The sequence below is a fragment of the Lampetra planeri genome, chromosome 54, assembly GCF_965212315.1.
Source record: "Lampetra planeri chromosome 54, kcLamPlan1.2.h2, whole genome shotgun sequence".
NCBI lineage: Eukaryota > Metazoa > Chordata > Hyperoartia > Petromyzontiformes > Petromyzontidae > Lampetra > Lampetra planeri.
In genome coordinates, this window is record NC_136160.1 from 3,910,743 (window position 1) to 3,936,726 (window position 25,984).

A 25,984-nucleotide genomic window follows, 5' to 3' on the forward strand; every position below is an offset into this window, starting at 1 on the left:
AAGGCGCAGCCACGTTTGGAATGTAGAGCATGCTTGTAAGGCACTAACCACCAGCTAAGGTGGGGGAGGTTATTCAACATTCTCAAGGTCCGCGATGACATCGGTAATAACCATACATCCGTATCAAAGCGGTACGGTGGATTTTCAGAACAAATACATTTTTATATTCTTGGGTCTTTCGGTAAAGTCACGTGCATAGGTTCAAAGAAAATAAGAAAAAATAATGAAAAAAGCTACGACGTTTTGATTTTTCTTCCTGAGCTCCGTTTCTACCGACTGTCCAAGGAAAGAGAGACATCATTGTGGCCGATGGCACCACCGCACATTCTTGACATTGCTTCCTTCTGCTGGAATCCCGCGAATGTTGCTGTGGGATGTGGTCTCATGCTCCCACTCACGACACAGGCGGAGCTGCCTGAGTAGTGGGCGGGGCTACCCGAATAGTGGGCGGGGCTACCCGAATAGTGGGCGGGGTTAAAGAGAAGTGGGCGGGTTGTCAGAGCAGCGAGCGGGCTTAGAGCAGTGGGCGTGGTGTTTTGAGAAGCTGTCAGCCCTAATGTCACAGAATATGAGGCCTCATTGGTGGTGCTTGCGATTGAGTGGGCGTGACTATGTAAAAGTGGGAGGGGCCGAAGTAGGGAGGGGCTGCCGTCGCCCCAAACCCAGCGACCAGCGTTCAATTCTTGGCTCACATCAGCGGCGGCTGCCGTTGAAATCGGCGCACTCTTGTGACACGAAAAGGGGCTTTCGTGCGGCATTTTTCAGACAAGAGCGGCCCTGTGAATTTATCTCTGGCAGCGATAAGCAAAGGCAGATGCTAAACATTCAGTGCCATCCCCATCTGGTGCCATGGTGGTGACATGTTAACCACCTCGCCTGGTATGCAGGAGGTCATGGGTTCGATCCCGACCCTGACGCCTGCTGTATATTTGGAGTTTTGCGTGTCCCTCTCTCCCCGTGGTCACATGGATATTTATCGGTGTCCTCCGGTTTTTCCCCTCCACATTTAGCATCAACATGCGTTCAGAGTATTTAGGCTGCTATAAATTTACACGCGATAAGCTTCTTCGTTGAGCCACCATTTGTGGCCAGGTCGCTTCTGAAAGAAGAGCAAGACAGCTCAGTGGGCCTTACCTGGTAAAATAAAAATAGTGTTTAAAATGGTTTGATCTGTGAGCAACAGCAGGCTTGACCGATCGCCCTGTGCCGCCCCACATTCCTGCGTGGGAGCAACAGAGTGAACGTCCACCTGTGCCCAGGTCGAACTCTGCCCACAGCACAGGAAGAGTCAATTTCCCTTAACCATCATTTCGGTTTATATTTAGTATATCAGCAGGCTGCGTGTCGTGAGATAAAGCGTGGGGGGGTCGTCTTTTGGAGGCCTTTCCGCCAGCAACGATGCGAGCAAGCAACGGCAGGGGCTCCGCCTTTATCTTTAATCTCGCCAAATAAGTACTCCGGTATAAAACTGCCAGGGTTTCAGTTTTGTCTGTCCTTCTTGTGTGCATGTTGAACTTCTTTCGCACCATGCGTAACCAATCGTTCTGAAGAAATGCGTTGGCAATCTCGATGATGTAAAAGTGCACGCAGTTCCCCCCCTGTTGCTTCCTAACACCGGACGTTGTGTGCGCCTCATCGGCGCCCATCAGGGACGACGCGTCCTCGCGACCAAAAACGTGACGCGCCGAGTCAGCCGAGGCTGCACGCGACGCATCGGTCACGACACCGGGGCACACAGGGGCCACACGAGCAACCGGGGACGGCGGGCGGGCGGCCGGTCGCAGCCGGCTCGCTCCATCGCCGGGCGGCTACAATTACACCGCGAGCAAAAGGCGCGTGACTCTTGCTTCCTTCTGCTGCGTCGTCATAGATTTTTTTTTATCGACGGCCCCAACTGCGTGATCAGCACAGCCAGCCCCCTCCACCCCACCACCCGCTTTTGTGAGCCTGGGAACTCCTGAGCACAGCAGCAGCAAACTCCACATCCCCGCGATGCTATCGCCCAGACGTAACACCGAGAAGGGCCGTCGCCTGATATCCCAAACCGGTTATGATTTTTTTTTTTTGGCAACTACGTTGCCCGGTTGGTAGCCATGGTGGTGATTGGTTATCTACCTCGCCCCGTATGCAGGAGGTCGTGGGTTGCACACGTTCTCCCCGTGGTCACGTGGATTTTCTCCGGGTCCTCCGGTTTTTCCTTCCACATTTAGAATCATGTATTTAAGCGTATTTGGCTACTGCTATACATTTCCACGTGATAAGCCACTTCATTGAGCTATCATCTGTGGCTATGTCACTTTAGAAAAAGAGCTATACAGCTGAGTGGGCCTTACCTGGTAAAATAAAAACATTGTATAATGATGTAAATGGAAAGCAAAAAGCTGTGAAATTGGTCGAGGATATGCTAGTATAGTTTTAGCTTATTACAGAGAGAGACACAATAAGGTTTGGATACTGCACTTTACACCATTGGGCCTGATAAGAATAACATTAAAACAAAAATCTTTCCTGATGACACCAGTTTGAATAATTACAATATTAGTGGCTTATGAGTAACAGACAAACGATGCAATAACCAACCCGTATCACGACTAAATAAACTAATTTCTATTAAACGTAATAAAATGTTGTTGGTGCTTTGCATTGTGGGAAGGTGTGTTCATGTATGTATGCATGTTGAACTTCTTTCACACCGTGAGGTATCCACTTTTTAGATTTTTACTTGAGACATTACTCACCGAATGTGGTACCAAAATATAATTCGAGCTTGCAACTGCAAATCATTTGGCGAGGGGATAGCCATTTTCCAGAGCCGAGACCACCGATCGCACCACAATTCTTGCAACTCAAGACATGAGAGCGTGGAGCAGCGGCAAGGAACGGCGACAAGAACCACGGGAAAGGATTCCGTGAACGGGAGTTTTTTGGCACTCGCTCAGTGCAAGGTAGCAGGCAGCACAGTCGTAGCGGAAATCCACACAGGACCCAGGGGATGGTCTCGAGTTGCAGCCCAGACTGGGGGATAGGGAATCAAACAAAACAAATCTGCGTGTGTGTGTGTGTGTCTGTATATGTATGTATGTTGCTCGCTAACAGCACTTGCCCCAACGATGCGTCAAGGCTATACGGGGGCGGGATCTTTGTCTTGTCTGTACGAATGTTGAACTTCTTTCGCACCGTACGTGGCCAACCGTGCTAATCGGAGGTGCGGGACAAACTCATTTATTTCTCTACGGGTTCCCAGAGGCAGCAGGCTTTAACCTTGCCGGTGAGAACCAATGAGAAAACAACGGTCCACAGTTTCTGTCAAGGCAGTCTTCCTTTGCTCACATTTATTGTGCTGGTGACCCAAGACAAGAGGGACCACAATGCACTGCTGCAGGAAATGCTCGTGGATTTTTGTGGAATACAACGAAGCCTGTCTGCTTTTTTCTTTTTTTTACACATTTTGGCGTGTTGCCCCAAAACTTTTGGCAGAAACAGCCAATATGTGCAACATCCAAATATGGCCAATTTCCCCAACATGGCCACTAATGTGGGCATTTCAAATCATAAATGGCCTAAGTACATTTAGTTCACCCACGTTCATAGCAAAATATATTTATTTCCTGCATAGCCTCTTGAGCTGGTCTTTAATACATTAAAACGAATTGAATAGCTACGAAAAGTAGGGAACAAATCATGGACGAACGTGTCAAGTTTTATTTGCTATTCGTCGACAATTTAGGAGGGCGTTTTTTAATTTTTCCCCAAAGTAATCCGATACATTTGAACCCACCGATAATGTACATCGCGCACAATTCTGTTCAGACAAGCGCCGCAGTTTAAGTTGCTCCATCAATTATCGCGCGCACCTTCACAATCTATCCGCGACGTATCTTACGGTAAGGTACCACGCATTTTTAAAAATAATCTTAACCATTCAATCGAAACGAGCAGACTTTGTACGGCACGGCAATGGCGTTTCCCGACCGATCGTGCCGCTGTAGATCGCGCCTGCCTACGGCTTTGCCTAAAACAGTACACATCGTTTAATATCACACTCTGCTCAAACAGGGAGCGCACAAAGGCGGCCACTGTGTGCTAGTCTTCCAAAGTTTTTTTTTCAATAACGCACACGCGCACGGCTCTTTTTGTCCCACGATGGGGTCGGGCGAACGGGCGAGTCTCGGCTGGCGGGGCGGGATAATCTCGCACGCTATTTTGTTCAATCACACAGTGTCCTGAAACCGTAGAGGCAGAGAAGCCATTCCCCCCCCCGCCGCCCCGTTAATGACCCGAACACATTACGCGCTCATCGGTTTTCCCACACAAACACAAGGGTATTGCGTAGATCAAACGCGCCGCCGGCTCGCCCGCTCGCTGGCAGGAGGGTGTCACCTCTCGAGCAATGAAATGTCACACCCCAGGGAGCGAGCGCTCGCGGGGCGATGGGGCCGCGGTGGCCAGCGCCGCCGCGCAAACGAAACCCGCCGAGCAGAGTTCGATTCCCGACCCGCGCCTGGCATCGGCGGCGAGCCGGGAAGTCTGAAGCCGGGCCGAGTTCGATTCCCGACCCACGCCTGGCATCGGCGCCGAGCCGGGAAGTCTGAAGCCGGGCCTCGTAGGAGTCGAGCGATGGGACCGCTCACCGCGGTTGCGAGCAGTCGATGACTAAAGTAAAAAAAATCGTGTTTCCCCGCCTCTGCAATTAATCCTTTCCAGGCTCTGGTGGTGGCGCTGCTGGGGAGTAGGGGTGCAGCGATTAGCGCACGCCGCACACACGGACCCAGTGGCCCTAGTTCGATTTCTGCTCACAGTTAATATCCGTGGCGAATATCTGAGTTGGTGCTGGGCCTCCCCGAGGTTGACTCGGCCTCAAATGAGTATCTGGTGCAATGTGTAACCATCAGCACTCGGGAGGCAAAGGCAGCCGGGGGCGTGGTGCTGGCCACCCACACCCCCTCGTGTGTCGTGCCGGCCTTCATTGGTGCTACTCGCTAACAGCACTTGCCCCAACAGCGTGTGAAAGGATATGTGAGAGATCGCTGTCTTTACTGCTGGGGAGATGGCAAGCCTCAGAGTCCAAAGTCTAACTCGTGTATAACATTTATTGTTACTATTTTTATTCTACCAGGTAAGGCCCACTGAGCTCTTTTTGACAAGTGACCTGGCCACAAATGATAGTTCAGTGATGTGGCTTATCATGTGGAAATTTACAGCAGCCAAATACTCTAAACGCTTGTTTCTAAATGTGGAGGAAAAAAACCGGGGGACCCAGAGAAAGATCCACGTGACCACGGGGAGAACATGCAAACTCCAAATATATGTCATGGGTTGGGATCGAACCCACATCCTGCTGCATACCAGGCGTAGTAGTAAACATCTCGCCACTGTGGCGCCCTAAAAAATAAGACATGGCCCAGCCCTGCGTGGTGCAGTGTGCTTGGCATGCCACCATGAAGTGCCCCAATGGGCACCACTACGAACAGGTCATGGGCCAGAGCAGAAATCGGTACCAACCAAAGATAGCAAAAAACTTCAGTCATAATGATTCATTTACATGGCCGATACGAGTAAGTAGCTCGATACAACCCATTCGTTTCAAATGGACGTTACTTCATTCACCGCTGTTGGGCACAAAGGAACGGGGACCGTTTAAGTGACGCCATCTCAAGAGAGACCGACGGGTGACTACATCTGCCCTGTGGGCTCGTTGCAAACGATCTGCGCAACTATTCGCCGCGGACCCTCGCAAGCACGCTCACCAGGCGGTCAGGAATCCATCCAACTCCAATCGCCACGGACCCTCGCTAGCGCGCTCACCAGCGGGCAGGAATCCATCCAACTCCAATCGCCACGGACCCTCCCTCACCCACCCAGTGCCTATCGGTGGATTCGTTACACAACGCTGGCAGAAGCAGCAGCAGCAGGCGTGCCGTGCTAAAGACCTCGCACTCTGTTTAACACGTGACGTAGGCTTTCGCGACCAATATCATCCACGAGAGGTTTTTTGGGTTAGATCGTTAAATCCGCCACCACCTGGCACAGCCAATTAGTAAGGTTTGTTGCGTAAACAGAACGTGCCAATTCGTTACTGGTACAGGACACCGGCGTGTTGGAGAGCAAATCCTCTAGCTCTAACCACTTGTGGTGAAAAGACACTGTACAAAACAAACGGTCGGGCCAATCATCAAATGTGAGAATTTTTATTTTGAGCACCCTGTGACCCCTATTTAGCCCTGTTCCAGTGTTCCTAGCGCAGCGCCCACGGTCTCCCATAACGGCCGTGGCATCTCATTTGTCACGGCGCATGACCATTTGTTGAAAAAGGCAGCTTTTCTTTTTTTGTTCGGCTCATTTCGTGCGTCGTGGGCTACATGGTCCAGTGAGATTCTTTGACTCGACGAGGCCGAAGGAATCGGAAAACGCTTTCCAAGCAACGTGCATTCGTCCTCGGCGAAAGTATTTAAGTACCACGAGGGTTTTTTGTTTGTTTGTTGAAGAACACACACCGCCCCACCTCCAGCCAGATTATGTATTTCCAATTTAGAAAACAGGAGTCGTCAATCTTATTCTTTCGTACGGCTGATGCCGACGCAGAGCCACAACTACAATTTCACATTCGGGTGGCCAAAGCCAGATAACCACGTCGGGAGTAGTAGCAAAGAGTGATGTCTCCTTCGTATGTGTGGATGGGGCATTGCGTCGATATACGATCCCCTTCAGGATGACCACCAGTCGCACACCACTGGGAGAGTTTTAAATTTGACATTTGTGCATCGGGTATCCGCATCTGCTGCTGCCATGGTGTGTGCAGCGGATGCGTTTTAAGGTGGACGGTCAAACCCCGGAGTCGTCAATGATGAACGAGTGTTAAGATCCTCAGCACAGGGCTCTATTTGTCAATGCACTGCAGGATGAAGGTCTCCACACCCATGATCAATCCATTGCTGGATGAAGACCTCCCTCCCCTCCCACCCCCCACCGCACCACCAAGCAAGCCGTCGCCCACCTTCTCTCGCACTCCTGCGACGACGTGACGACTCGAGCACCTTGGCGACTGTCGCACGAGCTAATTTCATCACTCCGTCGCCGCGGAGGAAGGACGTGAAAACCCCGTACGGAGCGGTGGGGGGGGCTGGCGGGTGGCGTACGCAAAAAACACACTGTGCGTAGCAAACGCACCAGGAGGAGGCCATGTGCATAACGCGTGGCGGGAACTACCGGGCGCACTTCGAACCTCCCGGCCACTTGGAACGTCGTGGGTGGGCGGCGTCGTGGCACGGCGGCTAAAATCTGTGCTCGCTGGCACCACGGGAGGGATTCATGAAGTCCCGTTGGTACGGCACACAACATTAAGAGGGGCGACCCAACCACCCCCCCCCCCCACTGTATCAAAGCCACTTTGCACGCCCAATTAGCTCCGCGACTTTTGCATTCCGTCATGCCCTCTCGAAATACACCGCGCGCCCTGGCAGTGTCACCAAAGACGGCATGCCATGTGGCGGATGTCATTTTATAAAACGAGCATGTTGGGGAAGTAACTAAGGAAGTAAGCAAGTAGGTAAATGGACGTACTTCACCATGCTGGTCAGTGCGGGTCGGGCGGACAGATCTTTGCAATTGCGCAGGCCATATAGGGGATCAGTCCAAAATACAATAGTACGCATACAATAAGAGGTTGTTGGGTTAGATCGCGTAAATATAAATGGGTCGTTAAACCAAGTTTCATTTATTAGGTATAGCCCTGTGAGCCATGCGGCTCTTAAGTCGGGTGCAACCGCAACAAACAAAATATGTTCTTAGGTTTTTTCGGTAAAGTCACGTAGGTAAAAAATAAAAAAATAATAAAAAAAAATCACGACGTTTCGACGTTTCGTCGTGATTTTAATTTTATTTTAATTTTACTTTTATTAATTTAAATTTTTTACCTACGTGACTTTACCGAAAAAACCTAAGAATATGAATCCTTGCAGTCACGAAAGCTTCAAATCTAGAAACAAAAGATGAACACAGAACATCCCAAAGCAACGAGACGCGCAACAGAAACATCCTGGAATAAACCAGCAAATTAAATTTTTTCATTAAAACGCTGTGTGCAAAAATCACCACCAGCAACACGACAACAAGCAATTAGTAAGGTGTGTCGCGTAAACAGAACGTGGCCAATTCGTTACTAGTACAGCACACCGGTTGTGTTGGAGAGTAAACCCACAACATTTACAATTCGAGTACATGTTGTGGGTTAACTCTCCAACACACCCCGTGTGCTGTACGAGTGTAGAAGACTTGGGGACGACTCACTCGGAGACGGAGGTGAGTTAAGGGCTTTCGCCGTAAGTTTATTAAGGGGTCAATGATACAAGGGGGTGATACCACTTCCCAGGGTAACTTTTGATTTAAAGCTTTCGTGACTGCAGGGATTCATATTCCTGGTTCTTTCGGTAAAGTCACGTAGAAGGGAAATAATAAAATAATATAAATATAAAACAATAAAAATGCTCACGCCGTTTCGACTGCAACACAAGCAATCATCATCAGGTGTAAAATCCACAGCAAGAAAATTTGGAAAAAATTAAAAAAAATTCTTACTGTGGATTTCACACCTGGTGATGATTGTGCTTGTGTTGCAGTCGAAACGTCGTGAGAATTTTTATTGTTTGATATTTTTATTATTTCATTATTTCCCTTCTACGTGACTTTACCGAAAGAACCAAGAATACACTTCCCAGGGGGTTAGGGGTCCCGGGCGAGCTCCCACTGGGTCCCGACACAGCCGGCTTGCCCTGCGCTGTCTCCTCTGCGCCGGCCGTGGGATCAGCCAACACGGCCGAGCGAGGATCACAGCCACGTACAGCCCTGGCGCTGTGCTATAGCCCCTATCCCTACCCCCTTGCCCCTGGCTCCCCCCGTTCCACCCCTACTTCGAGGAGCTGTGTCGTCATGTGCGCCGTCCAGAGCGCGTGACCCCACGTCCCGTGACGCCATCGCACTGGACAGCGCACATGACGCCACTACCCTCTTCTACTCCTCTACACGAGTAACAAATTGTCCTGTTTTGTTTTCGTGACACACCTTACTAATTTGGCTGTGTCGGGTGCTGGCGGGTTTAACGACACATTTATATATTTACACGATCCAACCCAAAACCTCTATCATGGATAATATTGGTCGCGAAAGCCCTACGACTACGTGTTAAACCCAAAAACATGCATGTTTACGAATATTTTTTGGTGGTTTTAAAATACGGGACCTTCTGCTGTGAACTGGACATTCAGGCAATGAAACCAAAAATAAAACCGACACCCATTGGTCGGCGTTTTTTTTACATACAATAATCAGAATATTTTATTTATACTGGGAGAAATCCGATGAGCTATGAAGCTCTTTATCCGTAAATTTACACGTGGCACCTGCCACCAGCGAGTGTGCACGATAAACATGATTTTTGACACTCTTCATTTTTCTTAAGCTGGAAAACCAGCCACTTGAGAAACCCGATAGGGGACGGCGCGCGCATTGTTTCCAAACACGCTCTGCAAGAGAAATTGGGTCTAAATTGCGGCAGAAAGTAAACACATTTTTTTCAATAAATAAATAGGTTTTGTGAATTGGTAAAAAACAAAGGGTTTTTTCCGCTTGTCAATGCGAGTGTCCACAGCTGGCAACTACGACGTCCAAAAGTAAAATAGTTTACAGACCTTGTGTCCTCTCTTTGGAATTTTCACACTTAAATTCTAACTTAGCAATCTTTGAAATACGTAATCAACCAGTATATGCGTTAATTGTGTGTTGACCGACCCTCTGTGTTGTATTACAATACATTTCGATATTTTACTACGTTATTTAATTTTAGTGTGTCCTTCTGATTTTCAAGCTTGCTTGCCGTGTCATCGCACTTGCAGCACCACGTTTGTCGTCCACTCATTGATATGCTAATTTTTTCTCTGCCCCCTCCCTCTCTCCGACCCCGCCCCCCCCTCTCTATATTTAAGGGCCTCGTCACAGAAACGACCTCTCTTTTTGTGCCGATGTTTGTTCTCTCTCTGTGTGTCCTTGTGATATCTGTCTGCTTGTATGTCTGTCTATAGTTTTTTCTAGTTAGATTTTTCTTGTTATTTCTTTTATGCCTGATGATGATTGCTTGTGTTGCAATCGAAACGTCGTAGTAATATGCTTTTATTTAATTTATTATTTTATCTTTAGACGCGACTTAACCGAAAGAACCAAATAATAATTCCTGCAGTCACGAAAGTTCTAAAATTAAGATTAGACCTTAGTCAATATACTTTCTCCCCGCTTCTCCTCCGTGCCATGGCGGTGGTGGTTATTACAGGGTGAGTGCGTGTTGTTTCAAATGTACATCAAACGGTGCTGGGGAAGCAAGGCCGTAGCCATAGAGTCAACATTGGAGGGGGGGACCAAATCTTCCAGGAGGTCTGGGGGTCCCCCCCCCCCAGAAACAAATCAAAATTTTAAAACGAATTTCCTGCCTAAAATAAAAAAAAATTCACTAATACATGGGATGGACTTTTTATTTTATTTTTAACAATAACGTCTAATAGTGTATTGTATTACATTGCTCTGTTTTTTCTTTTTTACCTTTTCTTGTTTCATTGTATGTAATGGCAGAGATTAGGGATTCATAAAGTACAACCATAACCACAATCATATAAACAGAAATCTATTTTTAGCAATATATTGGGGGGGGGGGGCATTTTGAGCATATTTGATTATTTGGGGGGGGGATGTGTCCCCCCCCCCAATATAGACTGTTATAATTACGGCCTTGTGCTTAAGTACGACCACTCAACAAAAAACAAACTACACCCTGGTGCTGTGTTCGACAGCAAAAATTAGGCTCTTAATTCTTCGGAAAAGTCAACAGCTGCCGTCCGGGGCCTTTTATATGCCCCGGCTCGCAGTTTATGAAAGAACAATCACCCAGCGAGCATATATACACATAATAACATGGTGGGCCCCCCCCCCAACCCCCACCCCCCACGACACCCATTGACAAATGACAGATGGCGAGCGAGCGAGCTGAGGGGGTGGCAGCTGCATCCGATTGCGTTTCCGCTCATTCACCGCAATCGATACGCCGGGCGCGCAAGCGTGAGCGCAGGAGCCCATTCATAAATAACGAGCATCCGGAAACGTGACCTCCTCCTTCCAAAAAAGAAGCGTGCACTCCGAATACAGTGGATACAGTGTGCGTGATGGGCATTGCACGTTGTGTGCGCGTGTCCGTGCGCGCAGTCGTGTCGTGGGGGTTAAGCGCAACGAAGCCGGCGACCCCGAGTTCAATTCCTGCTCACGGCCACCAACCGACGGTTATCTGAACCGGTCCTGGGAACTCCCCTATGTGGACTCAGCCTCTAATGAGTACCTGCTGCGAAGCGTAAACATCGCCACTCGGGAGACAAAGGCGGCCGGGGGTGGTGCTGTCCACCCACCCCCTCGTGTGCCGTGCCGGCCTTCATAGGCGCTGCTCGCTAACAGCGCAGATGACTCGCGTAAACTGCGTTGCGACGTCATTTTATGTGTTTCGAAGGCGAACGACACGGCAATCTATTCCTCTCGACGAGCTCGACACGATGCGCTATTCACAGTTGTTTCTTCTGCGCATTCGTCCTCGCCGCTGCGCTTGGACGACACGACAACAGAACGATCCGTGCCAGGCGGGTTGCGGCGTTTATGTGCGCGGTGGGACGGAGTCACCAAAAACACAGAAATTTTATTACGATTTTCACTTCCGTTTATTCGGGACCCCGGGGTCCCGCCATAAGGTTCAATTGCCCCAATGTCGCATATCTGACCGTGGCACACACACACACACCGCCCCCTGACCAAATAACCACACCCAGCGCGGCATTTCTGCTCGGCGGTACGCGACTGCCATTTCAAATTAGGAAGCAACTCTGAGGCAGAGGGGTTCTTAACATTCACCGCAGCACAGAGGTCGCAAACGGGTTTTGATTCCTTACCCGTACCCGGTCGCACCAGGGTCGCAAATGGGTACCCGTACCCGGCTGGGTACGGGTAGCCCACCTAGGCCCACCCCTCCCACCCAGCCCCACCCTACCCAGCCCCACCCCAGCCCCTCCCCACCCAGCCCAGCCCCTCCCCACCCAGCCCGACCCCTCCCATTTATGGATGCACGACGGACGGACACAATAATCCCCTGTTGGCTGGTGTAACCTGGCAGTTCCTACCAGTAAAAGAGTTTCGTGGACATAGTTGATACAGTACTGTATACAAATACCTCTGCCAGTCTTGTGTGTCCCAGAGTGCATATTTCAAATTTGCCTGTATCATTTTGAGTTTTGCATCTCTCTCTCTCTCTCCGTGGTCGTGTGGATTTTGTTTCCCATTGGGACCTCTGGGTGTTTCCCCCTTCACATGTATCATCGAAGTGCGTTCATGGGGTACTCAGCAGCCAATGAATATCCACGCGACACAGACGCTTTGTTTGCGGTGGGGGCCAGGTCGCTGGTGAAAAACAAACATCTCAGTGGGCTTTACCTGCTTAAAAAAAAGACAAAGCAGGTTAACACAGTTCCATTCCATGCCTAGTGTATATGACGTGACTCGACTTGATGCATTCGTGCTTAAAAAACACGGAGATTACACACCCCCCCCTCCCTCCGCACTCCGTTAACTCGCGGCGCGCACCTGAAACGATGATGGTACGCGTTGCCGAAGCAAACAATGAGATCACAGTATGAAATAAGTAATGTTTAAAAAAAAAACTTTTTTTAAACACGCTTTTATGAAATGTACTCGTAATGAAAGAACTCCACGACTCCAGGAAGTGGCTCCCGAAACTTGCCATAACGTAAGGGACCGTGGCCAATTACAGCCAACGTCAGTTTACCATGGACAATTAGACCCAAGCCGAAACATGACAAAAAAAAGAATGCTTAAAAATAAAGAATATTTTTCATGACAGAATATAGTATTGTCATCAGTATGACATAAGTACACCAAGTTTGCAGTCGATACCACATTGGGAAGTGGGTTAAAATTGAGTTACAAGATTTGAGGATACAACGACAACAGACAGCGAGTTAAATGAAAGCGTGTAAAATTGAGTTTTTTTTTACCCCTTTCTGGCAAAAAAACTGGAGGTGTTAAGATGTTCAAAGACCAAATAGAAACCTCTTGCAAGGGGGGGGGGGCAAACGACGTGGAAGAGGAGCGAGGCGTGGGAAGGTAAACATCTCCGTCGCGCGCCCAGCTATACTGCCGTTTTACGCAGAGACACCTGCCTTCGGTGCCTCCCCACCGCCCGCCCCGACCACCGCCGTTGTAGTACAGGCGGAGTGTTCGCACCGATAACTTCTTCTTATTCCTAGCGTTGTTCCCGCTGTGGCGCAGGGTCCGCTTTTCGGCATTGTCTTCTCCATTTGGCTCAGTCCAGGGCATCTTCGGGGGATGCGTTGACCGTCTTCACGTCTTCCTTTATTCGATCCATCCATCGCTTCTTCGGACGTCCACGTGGACGGCGGCCCTCTGGCTCAATACGCACGGCAGTCTTGGCCGCCGATGACTCTTCACTTCGCATCACGTGGCCGTACCACCGAAGCCTTGCCTCAAGCATCTTGTCCGCAATGGGGGCCCACACCAAGTCGCTTCCGAACGTCTTCGTTCATGACACGATCCCATCGAGTGAGTCCGAGGCTCCATCTGAGCATCCTCATGTTCGCACCGATAACAACTTGGCTAAAACCTTGGTGAAGAAGTATTTCTAATTTGTCTAAGCAAGCCCGACTCCCGTCGGTCAATGAGAGCCAGGAAGGTCACAGCACCCCGCGCAGAGTTGGCGTGCCCAAGCAAATGACGCTGGTCCACCAACAAAAGTCTCGGAGGCCAATGGGCGGTGAAAAGGAATCATCGTCGTCGTCGTCATTAATTAATGAGACCGTGCCTCCCGTGCTGTACATCGTGAGAGGGGACAGGATGGTCCTCGATTGAAATTCACGTGTCATACAGGGCTGTTTAAAGCCGGGCGGTGGTGGTGGTGGCTACGTCACACTTGGCTGCCTGGAATCCAGCGCTGTCGAGGCAGCCGCAAGGGTTGGTGGACCACACAGATGTTGCGGAACTCCCTTCCCGTGGGCGTTAAGGACGTGCCACGCCCTGCATCTGCCAGAAAGTAGTGCAACAAAGTTGCGGACCCATGCCATCTGTCCGTCTGTATGGGATAGAGCGTTGTCCCCCTCCCACGTCTGGGTTTTCTCCGGGTGCTCCGGTTTTCTCCCATATGTAAACACTCATTAATGTGGATAACACCTTAAAATATAAATAGAGGATTGCAGAGCTTGGGCGATTGCTGTTAGCGCTAGCTGCTCAATGCTGCTGCTACTGCTGCCTTCAAGCTCTGTCTGTGGTTCCCCAGCGAATGTGAGATGCAGATTGGCACGGGCGATGTTGCCGTGATATGAAACTGAACACTATTGTGATAACGGACACACCCCACTGAAATAATGACGGAGAAAAACATTTTTATTCGAAAAGCCCGGACGCGTTGCCAAAGCAATTCAAGTTACATTCCCACCAAATCACGATTGCTCACCGCTGCAGAATAATGGATCGTCGTCCACGTTCTTGACAAATGATGCGGCAGCAGGAAGTCATTAGCAGCGAGTCATTAGAAGGAATCAACCTGGGGTACCACAGTGGCTAGGAGATGTAAACTCCCTCGCCTGATATGCAGGAGCTCGTGGGTTCGATCCCGACCCGGACAACTGGATATTTGGAGTTTGTGTGTCTCTGTCCACGTGGTCGTGTGGAGAAGTGGCTTCTCATCACGTGGAAATATATTGCAGTCAAATACCTCTGAACGTGTGACGTCGATTCTAAAATGTGGAGGGGAAAAAAAACGGAGGACCCAGAGAAAAATCCACCCGACCATGGGGAGAGAGAAGAGAGAGACACGCAAACTCCAAATATACAGCAGGCGTCAGGGTCGGGATCGAACCCACAACCTCCTGTATACCAAGTGAGGTCGTTAACATCTCCTCGCCACCGTGATAAGAGAGACACCGCAAACTCCAAATATACAGCAGGCATCAAGGGTCGGGATCGAACCCACAACCTCCTGTATACCAAGTGAGGTCGTTAACATCTCCTCGCCACCGTGATAAGAGAGACACCGCAAACTCCAAATATACAGCAGGCGTCAGGGTCGGGATCGAAGCCACGACCTTGTGAATACCAGGCGAGGTAGTTTACATCTCACCACCATGGAGCTTCAGGAGAGAGAGCGTGCGTTTAGTTTAGTTATTCCTCCTCCGTAGTTTTGTTATCTTCCGTCCTGCACCTCCAAATAGCACAGTTGGCTACGTACGGTGCGAAAGAAGTTCAACGTACGTAGGTATGGAAAAGGAGCGCAGACACCCAGAGCGGTGCCTGATTAAATAGTTGCACAACGCAAAAGGGTGACCCATCAACCAACAATCCCTCGCAAAGAGCCATTGCGAGTTCTTACGGAGCAATTGTCTGCATACTGCCAGCGGCTGGCAAGGTAAATACGCGAAGAGCGCATGAGGCAATGCTCTCGATCTGGACCCAAGACAACAAGAGAAGGGCCCTAACTCCTGTTTGGCAGCGCAAAAAAGGAATTTCCCTTTAAAAGAAAGAAACAAACAAACGAACGAGCGAGTGCGTGCACCCACGCACACAATAGATTTGTGGTTTTTTCCCACGCTATTGCTGCTGCCTTCGGTTGCACCCGATTTTATCATCGCAAAATCAACTCGTGGCCGTGACACACGGTGATAAAAATTACCCGCGTACTATCAGCCCTAAAACTATAACCAGGATGGCGGATGGCGGGGGGTGGTGGAGCGGTGGAGCAGTGATGAGCACGCTGGCGTTGAAAATGCGTGCTCGCGTTTTTTGCAATTTTACACTTTTGCAATGCGCTCCAAACCCGGAGACCAGAATTCGATGCCTGCTGACGACCAATAACAGTGGCGAATATTTGAACCGGCTGTGGGCCTCCCCTAGGTCGACTCGGCCACAACACAAGTAACTGGTGTGCGGTACATAAACAATCGCCACTGGAGAGACAAAGGGTGTGGTGCTGGCCACCCACTTCCTCATGTGCCGTGCCGGCCTTCATTAGGCGCTCGCAAACACCACTTGCCTCAACCGTCTGTTAAAGCTGCACGGGTGACCTTTGTCTTTGTCAATTGCAAACACTGTGGGAACTGCACACATATCCACAGCCATTTTTGTGAATCAACTGGATGAGGCCCTCCCCTACCCGAGTAGACACCAGAGGTCGCAAACGGGTTTTTATTCCTTACCCGTACCCGTATCCGGCCGCACCAGGGTCGCAAAACGGGTACCCGTACCCGTACCTGGCCGTGTACGGGTAGCCGGGTATCGGGTAGGGTACGGGTATCGGGTACCCGGTTGCGACCTCTGGTAGACACCATCCCTGGCGTGCCTGCGACGCCAAGATGCATGACAGTGCCAGCTGCATGCGAGCCCTATTTCCCCGCTCCATCTCCTGCCGAACGTATTCCACTGGGCTTTGCCACGGCAGAGAATTTCGGTCGAAAAGAGACCACCCCCCCCCCTGCGCATCGATTTCCTGCTCGCGACGAACAACATTTTCTTGTTTACGCCGCCCTGAAATTCCACGATGCTGTGGCGGGTTCCACGGAGAGCCACTTCACGTGACGTCTTGCCACAGCAGCGAGTACGGCGCTCGCTTTTATTGCCCCCTGTAGGGGCGTACGTGTGCACGAGAGAGTTCAGGAATGCGAGAGGATGCACGCCAAGTACCCAGTGTACTTGTGCCAGGATTGGTCACACGGAGACCTCAGCATGGCTACAGGCACCATGCCACACTCCCCCCCCCCTACCCCAAACCATCTCCCTTCCCACGCTCGGTGAGCTTCGGCGCAGACGTAAGGCGGCATCAAAGGATGCCGTGGCAACTCGTGCCAGCGACACAACAGGGCGGAGAGGCGTTTACCCCCCAGGCGTGGTACCAACAACAACAAAAACAACCGCCCCCCGTTCGCCACTAAGTGGCAGTGACGTCACCACAGGGTCTGTGCCAGCCTAGGTGCACCCCTTGGAGGCAGTCGCGTAAAGTTGCCAAGGCTCGCTGCTGACAGGAGGGCACGGGACAGAGCCTGGGTGCCACGGGGGTTGATCGACTCCCGAGATGACTGGCAGATGCGCCAGCAGTGACGTGCCACCCCATGTCACCACCCACAACACTGCAGTCTTCTGAAGGCGCATGCCCTTGAAGGAATGCCCGGGCATAGTGGTAGCGTGCAGTCTATGTGCAGCAAAAGGACAAAAGTCCCCCTTATAGCCTTCGCCATACTGTCGGGCAAGTGCTGTTAGTGAGCGTCAATAAAATAAAAAGTATTGAATCTTGAAACGCATTCGGACACCCCTGCATCTCAACAAATCAAGCACTGGTTACACCCCACGAAAACAGTGATGTTACACACTACAAAATACGTAACTCATTGCAAGCACCACTCTATATTGGAGCCGCGTCGCTAGAGGGTATGGCTGCTGTGTGACGGTCAAAACGATGTTTTAACACTCAAAGCTGGAATTAAGCCAAATGCATTGCAAAATCTACGGGGTTTTTTTTCAACGATGGGGCTTTTTTCTGGTTTGGCGTGCGGTCATTGGTGGACCAGACTCGAACCATGAGAAGAGACCTGGCCATAAATGATAGCTCAACGAAGTGGCGTACCACGTGCAAATTTATTGCAGCCGATTATAAAAAAAGAAAATGCATGTTTCTAATTGTGGAGGAAAAAACCGGAGGACCCGGAGAAAAATCCACGCGGCCACAGAGAGAACTTGCAAACTCCAAATATACAGCAGGTGTTGGCATCGAACCCACGACCTCCTGTATACCAGCCAAGGTAGTAAACATCTCGCCACCATGGCACCACCCACTTCCAGGTGCTGTCATTTCACCTCCTACTTCTCATTGTAAATTCAGTGGTGATACTCTCCAGCTTGGCATAAGGACCCTGCCACAGCAGAGGCAGTCAATGGAATTACAATGACAACAGAATAAATGACGACTTCAAGAGCGCAGTGACATGGAAAGCCATGACAAGGGTGCCCATTGGTCCCTAGTACGTCACTGAACGTGTTGCACTGTACCTGCGTAGCCAAACAGACGCTGCAGTCATGTGACAAAGTTCCCACACCGCATTATCGCCCGGAGCTGACAATCAACTGAAGGCTTGGCAGATATCCCCAACCCAGAGGCAAGACAGACCTTATGTATTCAGTATGCGCTGTGTAGCAGAGCCTGACCAATGCTGGATACACAATCCAGATGGCATGCATTTGTCTGTCGACACAGTATGCTGTGTACATGCATACACAAATGTACCCAGAATGCAGTGCACATGCATTCATCTACCCAGCATACACTGTGTACGTGCACACACTAATCGACCTGGTACGGTGCACAGTGTGTACATCACACTTTGCATGACCGTACAACAGAATGTCAGCGACGCACGCAAGAATCAACGCGTCGCTGGTTGCGTACATGCGCTGGCGTAACACAACGACGCCAAACCCCTCCGCTGGACTTCGTTCATTAGGGCCGTGCGCACTGCAGGAGCTTGCGGTCGTAGCCCACGAGCAGATGTCCACGTGCGTCACACGGAGGAGCTAAAGGGAGGGAGGAGGAGGGGGGGGTCCTTGTTTTACTATAAACTGCAAACCGACCCATGGGATAAACACAAGGGGACAAAAAAAAAACCTGCAGAGCCCACGCGGCTTTAGTTCCGTGCCCAGACGCGTCCGAGTTTCTTGTTACAGCACACAGCGAGGAGCTCACGCGCAGCTGGACGGAGGCAACAGCATCGTCAAACGGCACGACTTCAAGGTAAAACAAACACGCTCGCCACCGATGAAGGAGGAACAAAAGGGTAAAGGGTTCCTTTTTTTGGGGGGGTGGGGGGGAATACAGACCAAGACAACGGTGATACGGTGGCGTCGTAATGACGAGTGACGCCGGGCGCGGAGGAGAAAGTGACTTTCAGAAAAGTGCAGACGATGGCGATGATGATGGCGATGATGATGACGATGATGATGACGATGATGGCGATGATGATGATGGCGATGATGGCGATGATGATGATGGCGATGATGATGATGGCGATGACGATGACGATGGCGTCGGCAGGCGGGCGAACCCGATGGGGTTGACTCAAGACCCGGGTGGCTCGATTTGGTTCAAAAAAGTTAATTCCCCAAGAAGTAGGAATTGACTGTTTCACCCAGAGTTCTACAAAGTAAATTCCCAAGTGAAGATGTCGACCAGTGCGGAAAACGACAGTCCAGTGCCAGGAGTGAAGCTATCCGGTAATAGAGGTCTCAAGAGCGGTGGGTTTCAGCTTGTGCCGTGCCGCGCGTTGTTCTGCACGGTGTCAGACGTTTCGCTTTGTCGACGAAGCTCCAAGCACGCCAAGCGAAACGGTCGGATATAGTTCCGTTAGCCGAAGAAGCACCTGGGGGGGGAGGGGAGGCGCGTGAATTGTCACGAGCCGGGCCGGTGGCTGCTGCAATGCTGCGGTGTATTCGCACCTCGGCTAGATTCTTATAATTCGAAAATGAGATTTTTTTTCCTCATTGGGACTCATCAACAGAGTCAAGCCTGCCAACTCCAGGATCCAATACACTTATTATACAGGTAGGAAACAACAGTTCCACACTGCCCACCAGGGATGATTTGTCTGTCGTGCATAGCCCCTCCCAAACATGTACGCTCCCGGATTGGTTGAAGTGCGTCACGTGACCGCGAGCTCTGTCGTACACGAATGCGCTGTCCAACCAAGTTCCTACCTGCCCACTCCGAAGGAATGTGCAAATGAAAAATAATGTGTTTAGTTTTAGATTTGAAGCTTTCGTGACTGCAAGGATTCATATTCTTAGGTTTTTTCGGTAAAGTCACGTAGGTAAAACATTAAAATTAATGAAAGTAAAATGTTTTACCTACGTGACTTTACCGAAAAAACCTAAGAAAATGTGTTTAGTTTGTTGTCCTTCACCCGCACCTCCGATTAGCACGGTTGGCTACGGTACGGTGCGAAAGAAGTTCAAGACACACGTACAGCGCCATCACAAGTCCAGTGGGGGGAGGGGAAGTGATGCTCTCTATGTATACAAATTATGTGCATGTCATCCTACGCCGTCAATCATCGTCGCTCGAGTCGACAGCAGCGTTCACAGAACTCTGTTTGGGCCACCCTTGGCCGTGCCCTCTACCGCAGAGCACACGGAGAGACGCTGCAGGCGCGACGTTGTGAATGAAAGCCAGCTTGGCTTGCCAATTGGGAATTAAAAAACAAACGTGACTTTTTTCTTAATTACGCGACGCCAGATCGAGGCACCCGTTGATAAAAAAAATAAACCGCGACTCCCCAAGCAGTGACTCATGCAGCCAGCTATGGGCTGCAGAGTTTGGTAGTACAGGTTGTTTGCATCGTTTATTGTGAAAATTCGGTCACAGTTTCTATGATCACTGTTTCATTGCTTTTATGGCTTTATTTTGGTGATTTTCGAAAAGTTTTTTGGTTTAGCCATGTTTGTTTGTTGTAGTACAGAGTTAGACTGATGGCCTTAATCTAAGTTGTCTTGTGGTTGTTGTTTGACTTGCATCCCACTGGGATTTTTGCACACGGTGTTGGTGTACGGTGCTTTTTCTGCAATATTTTGCTGTCTTTTCTTGGATTTTCTGTTTGCACTTAGTCACATATTCACTTTAAGATGTTTTCTTGTTCATGTTCTTGTTTACTGTTTGTTGCGGTTGCACCCGATTCAAGAGCCGAATGGCTCACAGGGCTATACCTAATAAATTAACTCGAACTTAAAAGTCGAATGCCAACAAGCTCCCAGCGGCAATACGCCCAACGAAACTTGCTCCAACCCGAGGAACACCTCTCGCACAACCTCCGATTAGCACGGACGGCCACGTGCGGTGTGAAAGAAGTCCCATGTACGCACGTAGCAGGAGAGCTGTACAGCGCGCCAAACCGCGGGAACCAAAAAAACATTCTACGCTGCAAGCAAAACCTTCTAAGATTGTGTAAGAGCGGCCTGTGGAAATGACCCCTCGATTTCCTGTAATCCTCCACAGCACAGCCACACAATGCCGCACAGGGGGTGGGGCTGGTGGGGGCGCACTGCTGCTGACTTCACACAAAGTTCTGGACAATTCGATTCCTCGTGAAGTCCAAGGCGAGGGCGCCAAGTGGAAAATAGATGGCGAAATGTGAATTCCCGCGCACGAGCAGTGAGTTTTTTGCAAACCATTAGTGTCAAAATCGTCGCCTTAATGTTGAGTCTCATAATTGTTTCCTCGTCCCCCCCCCCCTTCCCATGGAACCTCCGATCAAGCACGGTTGGCTAGGTACGGTGTGAAAGAAGTTCAACACACACACACAGTTTCGATTTAAAGCTTTCGTGACTGCAGGGATTCATCTTCTTGGTTCTTTCGGTAAAGTCACGTAGAATGGAAACAATAAAATAATAAAAATAAAACATAATAAAATAATTCTCACGACGTTTCGGTCACAACGCAAGTAGCCGTTCTCAGGTGGAGAACAGGTTATTTACATTCTACGTGACTTTACCGAAAGAACCAAGAAGACACACAGTTACCAAATCTCCCCCCCCCCCATTCACACAGAGTCGTCGTTGTCATCGTTGCATCACAGCGGTTCCTTGTGGCTCAACCCCTTCAACGGTACTCTGTGTCCACCACATGAGTGACGTGAGCTGTGGGCCCGAGCTCGCTCAAGCTGACGCAACGTTCAACTCCGGCGTGTGGGCGAAGGGAAACCCGCAATAACCCCCACAAAGTTCTGGACAATTCTATTCCTCGTGAATTGCAAGGCGAGGGCATTGAATCATTAATCGTTTTCTAATCGAAATCGCAATTTGAAACAATGCGATTAGCAAATGGCAAAGGCTGCGATTTTTTGCGATTTGAAAAGTGCTCTTACTTTCTTATTGGAATGTTTTATTTGTTATTATTCTAACTTTATTTATTTAACGTAACAATTGTTCAATGTTTGATTGTTCTATTTCAATAAAAAAATTTTTTTACAAATACAAGTTCTCATCCTTGCATTAGAATATATAGAGCAGTTCATATTTTGATGGTATCACGTGGTAATGCTCCATCACATGTTTTAAATCAATTACACAGTGAATATTGAACTAAAGCTTGACTTTAAAAAAATTGAATCGCAAATCAAATCGCAATTATCTGTCAGAACAATCGCAATTAGATATTTCCCCCCAAATCGTTCAGCCCCTACTACCCACGGCAAACACACGAGTGCTCGAGACGCACGGTTTTGCTGCGCTGCACTTCCAATCCAGAACCCGTCGTCGGTTCGATCTCCCGTCGCGGCAATGGGTGCAAGTTTCTTAAATCCTAACTGCTGAACTAAACGTTTTATTTCACCAGGTTCAAGGCCCACCGAGCTGCATAGCTCTTTTTCAGATGCGACCTCGCTATGACACACGATGATAGCTCAACGAAGTGGCTTATCAACACGTAGCAGCCGACTACTCTTAAACGCGTGGATGTTGATTCTAAATGTGGAGGGGGAAAACCGGAAAAAAATCCACGTGACCACGTGGAGAGAGGGAGAGAGAGACACGCAAACTCCAAATATACAGCAGCAAGCATCGTCAGGGTCGGGATCTAACCCACGACTTCCTGCATACCAGGCGAGGTAGTTAACATCTCCTAGCCACCGTGATGATGATAGAGAAACACGCAAACTCCAAATATACAGCAGCAGGCATCGTCAGGGTCGGGATCGAACCCACGACTTCCTGCATACCAGGCGAGGTAGTTAACATCTCCTAGCCACCGTGATGATGATAGAGAAACACGCAAACTCCAAATATACAGCAGCAGGCATCGTCAGGGTCGGGATCGAACCCACGACTTCCTGCATACCAGGTATACACACGAATGACCTCCCACAACAGGGCACTCAAGGAGAGGTACCTTGGCCTACTCTTCCACCGCTTGCCAGGCGCAATGTGAAGAGGTCGCGAGTGCCCACACTTCACCCCACCCACTGCACGTGACCTGTGTCGTGGCACGCCGGAGGTAATGGTTGGGAGTTTTGTTGTCCGAGTGCCAGAAGCAGTCACGTGCGGGTCTTTCACACACCACCCCCCAACCCCCAAGTGATGGTGGCGATACAGGAACACAGTAGTGCTGTATGTACGCCACTGTATGTTGAACTTCTTTCGCACCGTACGTGGCCAAACCGCGCTCAACGGAGGTGCGGGCGGAGGGAACTAAAAACACGGCCAGTTCGAAAGAACTGAGCTTTCAATCTGCACGGTGATAACAATAACCGCGGGACAGTACAGTCACGTGTGAGTGTGTGTGTGGTATGCATGAGGGGAGCGGTGGTGTAGTGGTTAGCGCTACGCTGCGCCACGAATCTGGCCACCCGGGTTCGATTCCCGCTCACGGCCAACACCGGTGACGATTATTTGTACCGGTCCTGGGCCTCCCCTAGGTCGACTCGGCCTCAAATGAGTACCTGGTGCGATGTGTCAACATCGCCACTAGGGAGACAAAGGCGGCCGGGCGTGGTGCTGGCCACCCACGCCCTCGTGTGCCGTGCCAGCCTTCATAGGTGCTACTCGCTAGCAGCACTTGCCCCTACAGTCTCTGTTAAGGCTATACGGGGGATCTTTGTCTTTGTGGCATGCACGTCCCGGATCACCTTCATGATAATCCAGACGCAACTTGCCTCTCTCTCTCTCTCTCGCTGATGTTGACAAAGTCGCAAGTGCGGCAGCAACCACCGCTTTCTCAAATTCAATTCCACCACGCCAACACCCCGCTCCCTTTACCCCCTTGTGAGCAGACATTTCATTTCCATTTATTTGGAATAACCCCGTGAGCCATTCGGCTCTTGATTCGGGTGCAACCGCAACAAACAATACAATTACAAGATACATTTAAAATGTACTGGACGCAAATTGCCTCCACTTTCACACTTGTTGAGAGCGATTGGCTTTCCACCCCAATAAAGCAACAGCAGCAGCAGCAGCATTTGTTTAAGCAAAAACACGTAAGTTCGTTTCCTCTACATTCACGAGATAGTGAACATATTTTGTCCATCAGCCGATTGGCTTTCAACTCCAAATCGGTATAAAAGCAGCGTCAGCAGCATTTGTAAGGCAGGAAAAAAAACACTCTGGACACAAGTTTCGAACTTCTGCATCTCATCAGCCGAGTCAACCTTTACTCACCCAATACAAGTCTACCGAATGGCCAAATCGTATTGACAAGAGCACTCCCGCATGCAAAAAACTAATTATATGGGCCACCAGCCCTATCAAAGGCAAACAGGAATACCGTATCTTCTTGGTTCTTTCGGTAAAGTCACGTAGAAGGGAAATCATAAAATAATAAAAATAAAACATAGTAAAATAAAATTCTCACTTTTATTATTTCCCTTCTACGTGACTTTACCGAAAGAACCAAGAAGATGAATCATTGCAGTCACGAAAGCTTTAAATCGAAAGGAATACCGTACACACAAATGTGCGAAATATGTTTTTATCATAAACATCTGACATCCGTCAGCAAATTGCAAAGACGCCGGGGTTTGTCTGCGTCACCGAGTAGGAGAAATAACTCAACTTACTGGAGTTCAAATCTGCAATCTGTGCCATTTGAGCTATTTCAATCGTTTCCTCCCACCCCCCCGTTTCGGAAGTACTGTACTTGTGTTTATCGGCCACAGCTTGAGGATTGTTTTGTTTGTAAACGGGATGGCAATTCGTCAAGCATTTAGCTTGTCCTAAAGTCACGCATTTAAAGGACCCAAGCTGCTTGTATACTGCACACCGGTCACCAAACGGTATCACAGTGGCACCATTCGAAAGTCCATCAATCACCACCACATCACTGTAGCAGCAGCAATGTTACCACCACCAACCTACCGCTACTATCATCATCATCATCACCTCTCCAGCACCGATCTAGGCATCATCATCATCATCACCAACACGTCCTACAATCACCACCAACCACATCACTGTAGCAGCAGCAACATTACCACCATCAACCTACCGCTACTATCATCACCATCACCTCTCCAGCACCGATCTAGGCATCATCACCAACACGTCCTACAATCACCACCAACCACATCATTGCAGCAGCAGCATCACCACCACCACGTCCTACAATCACCACCACATTATAGCAGCAGCATCACCACCACCACTACTACCATCATCATCATCTCTCCAGCACCAATCTAGGCATATGCATCATCACCACCACGTCCTACAATCACCACCAACCACATATTTGTAGCAGCAGCATCACCACCACGTCCTAGAACCACCAACCACATAATTGTAGCAGCATCACCACCACCACCACTACTACCATCATCATCATCTCTCCAGTACCAATTTAGCAGGCATCATCACCACCCACCACCACTACCACCACCATGTCCTACAATCACCACCAACCACATCATTGTAGCAGCATCAGCATCACCACCACTACTACTACTACCACCAACCACATCATTGTGGCATCACCACCACCACTACTACTATCATCATCTCTCCAGCACCAATCTAGGCATTTGCATCACCACCACCACGTCCTACAATCACCACCAACCACATCATTGTAGCAGCAGCATCACCACCACCACTACTACCATCATCATCTCTCCAGCACCAATCTATGCATCACCACTAACCACATCATCGTAGCAGCAGCATCATCACCAACACGTCCTACAATCACCACCAACCACATCATTGTAGCAGCATCACCACCACCACCACTACTACCATCATCATCATCTCTCCAGCACCAATCTAGCAGGCATCATAACCACCCACCACCACTACCACCACCATGTCCTACAATCACCACCAACCACATCATTGTAGCAGCATCACCACCACCACC

General features: G+C 49.6%; 1 protein-coding gene and 1 long non-coding RNA gene across 4 annotated transcripts in view; one reads left to right on the forward strand and one right to left on the reverse strand.

The window, feature by feature from the left end:
* The window catches only part of LOC144735145 (bcl-2-like protein 2), a 52,752-nt gene that overhangs the window by 26,021 nt on the left and 747 nt on the right, over window positions 1–25,984 (reverse strand). Inside the window, exon 2 of one of the 3 annotated variants that reach the window (XM_078617575.1) lies at window positions 12,132–18,663. The exons of the other annotated variants lie outside the window; for them this stretch is intronic. Coding sequence (XP_078473701.1) covers window positions 18,403–18,663 — 261 coding nt within the window. The 3' untranslated portion in view covers window positions 12,132–18,402. Of the gene's footprint in view, window positions 1–12,131; window positions 18,664–25,984 lie in introns of those variants that run through there. 3 annotated transcript variants of the gene reach the window in all.
* On the forward strand, window positions 18,633–22,102 carry LOC144735146 (uncharacterized). The gene is made up of 2 exons (XR_013588586.1): window positions 18,633–18,880; window positions 21,134–22,102. It is a non-coding gene; the product is annotated as an uncharacterized LOC144735146 (long non-coding RNA).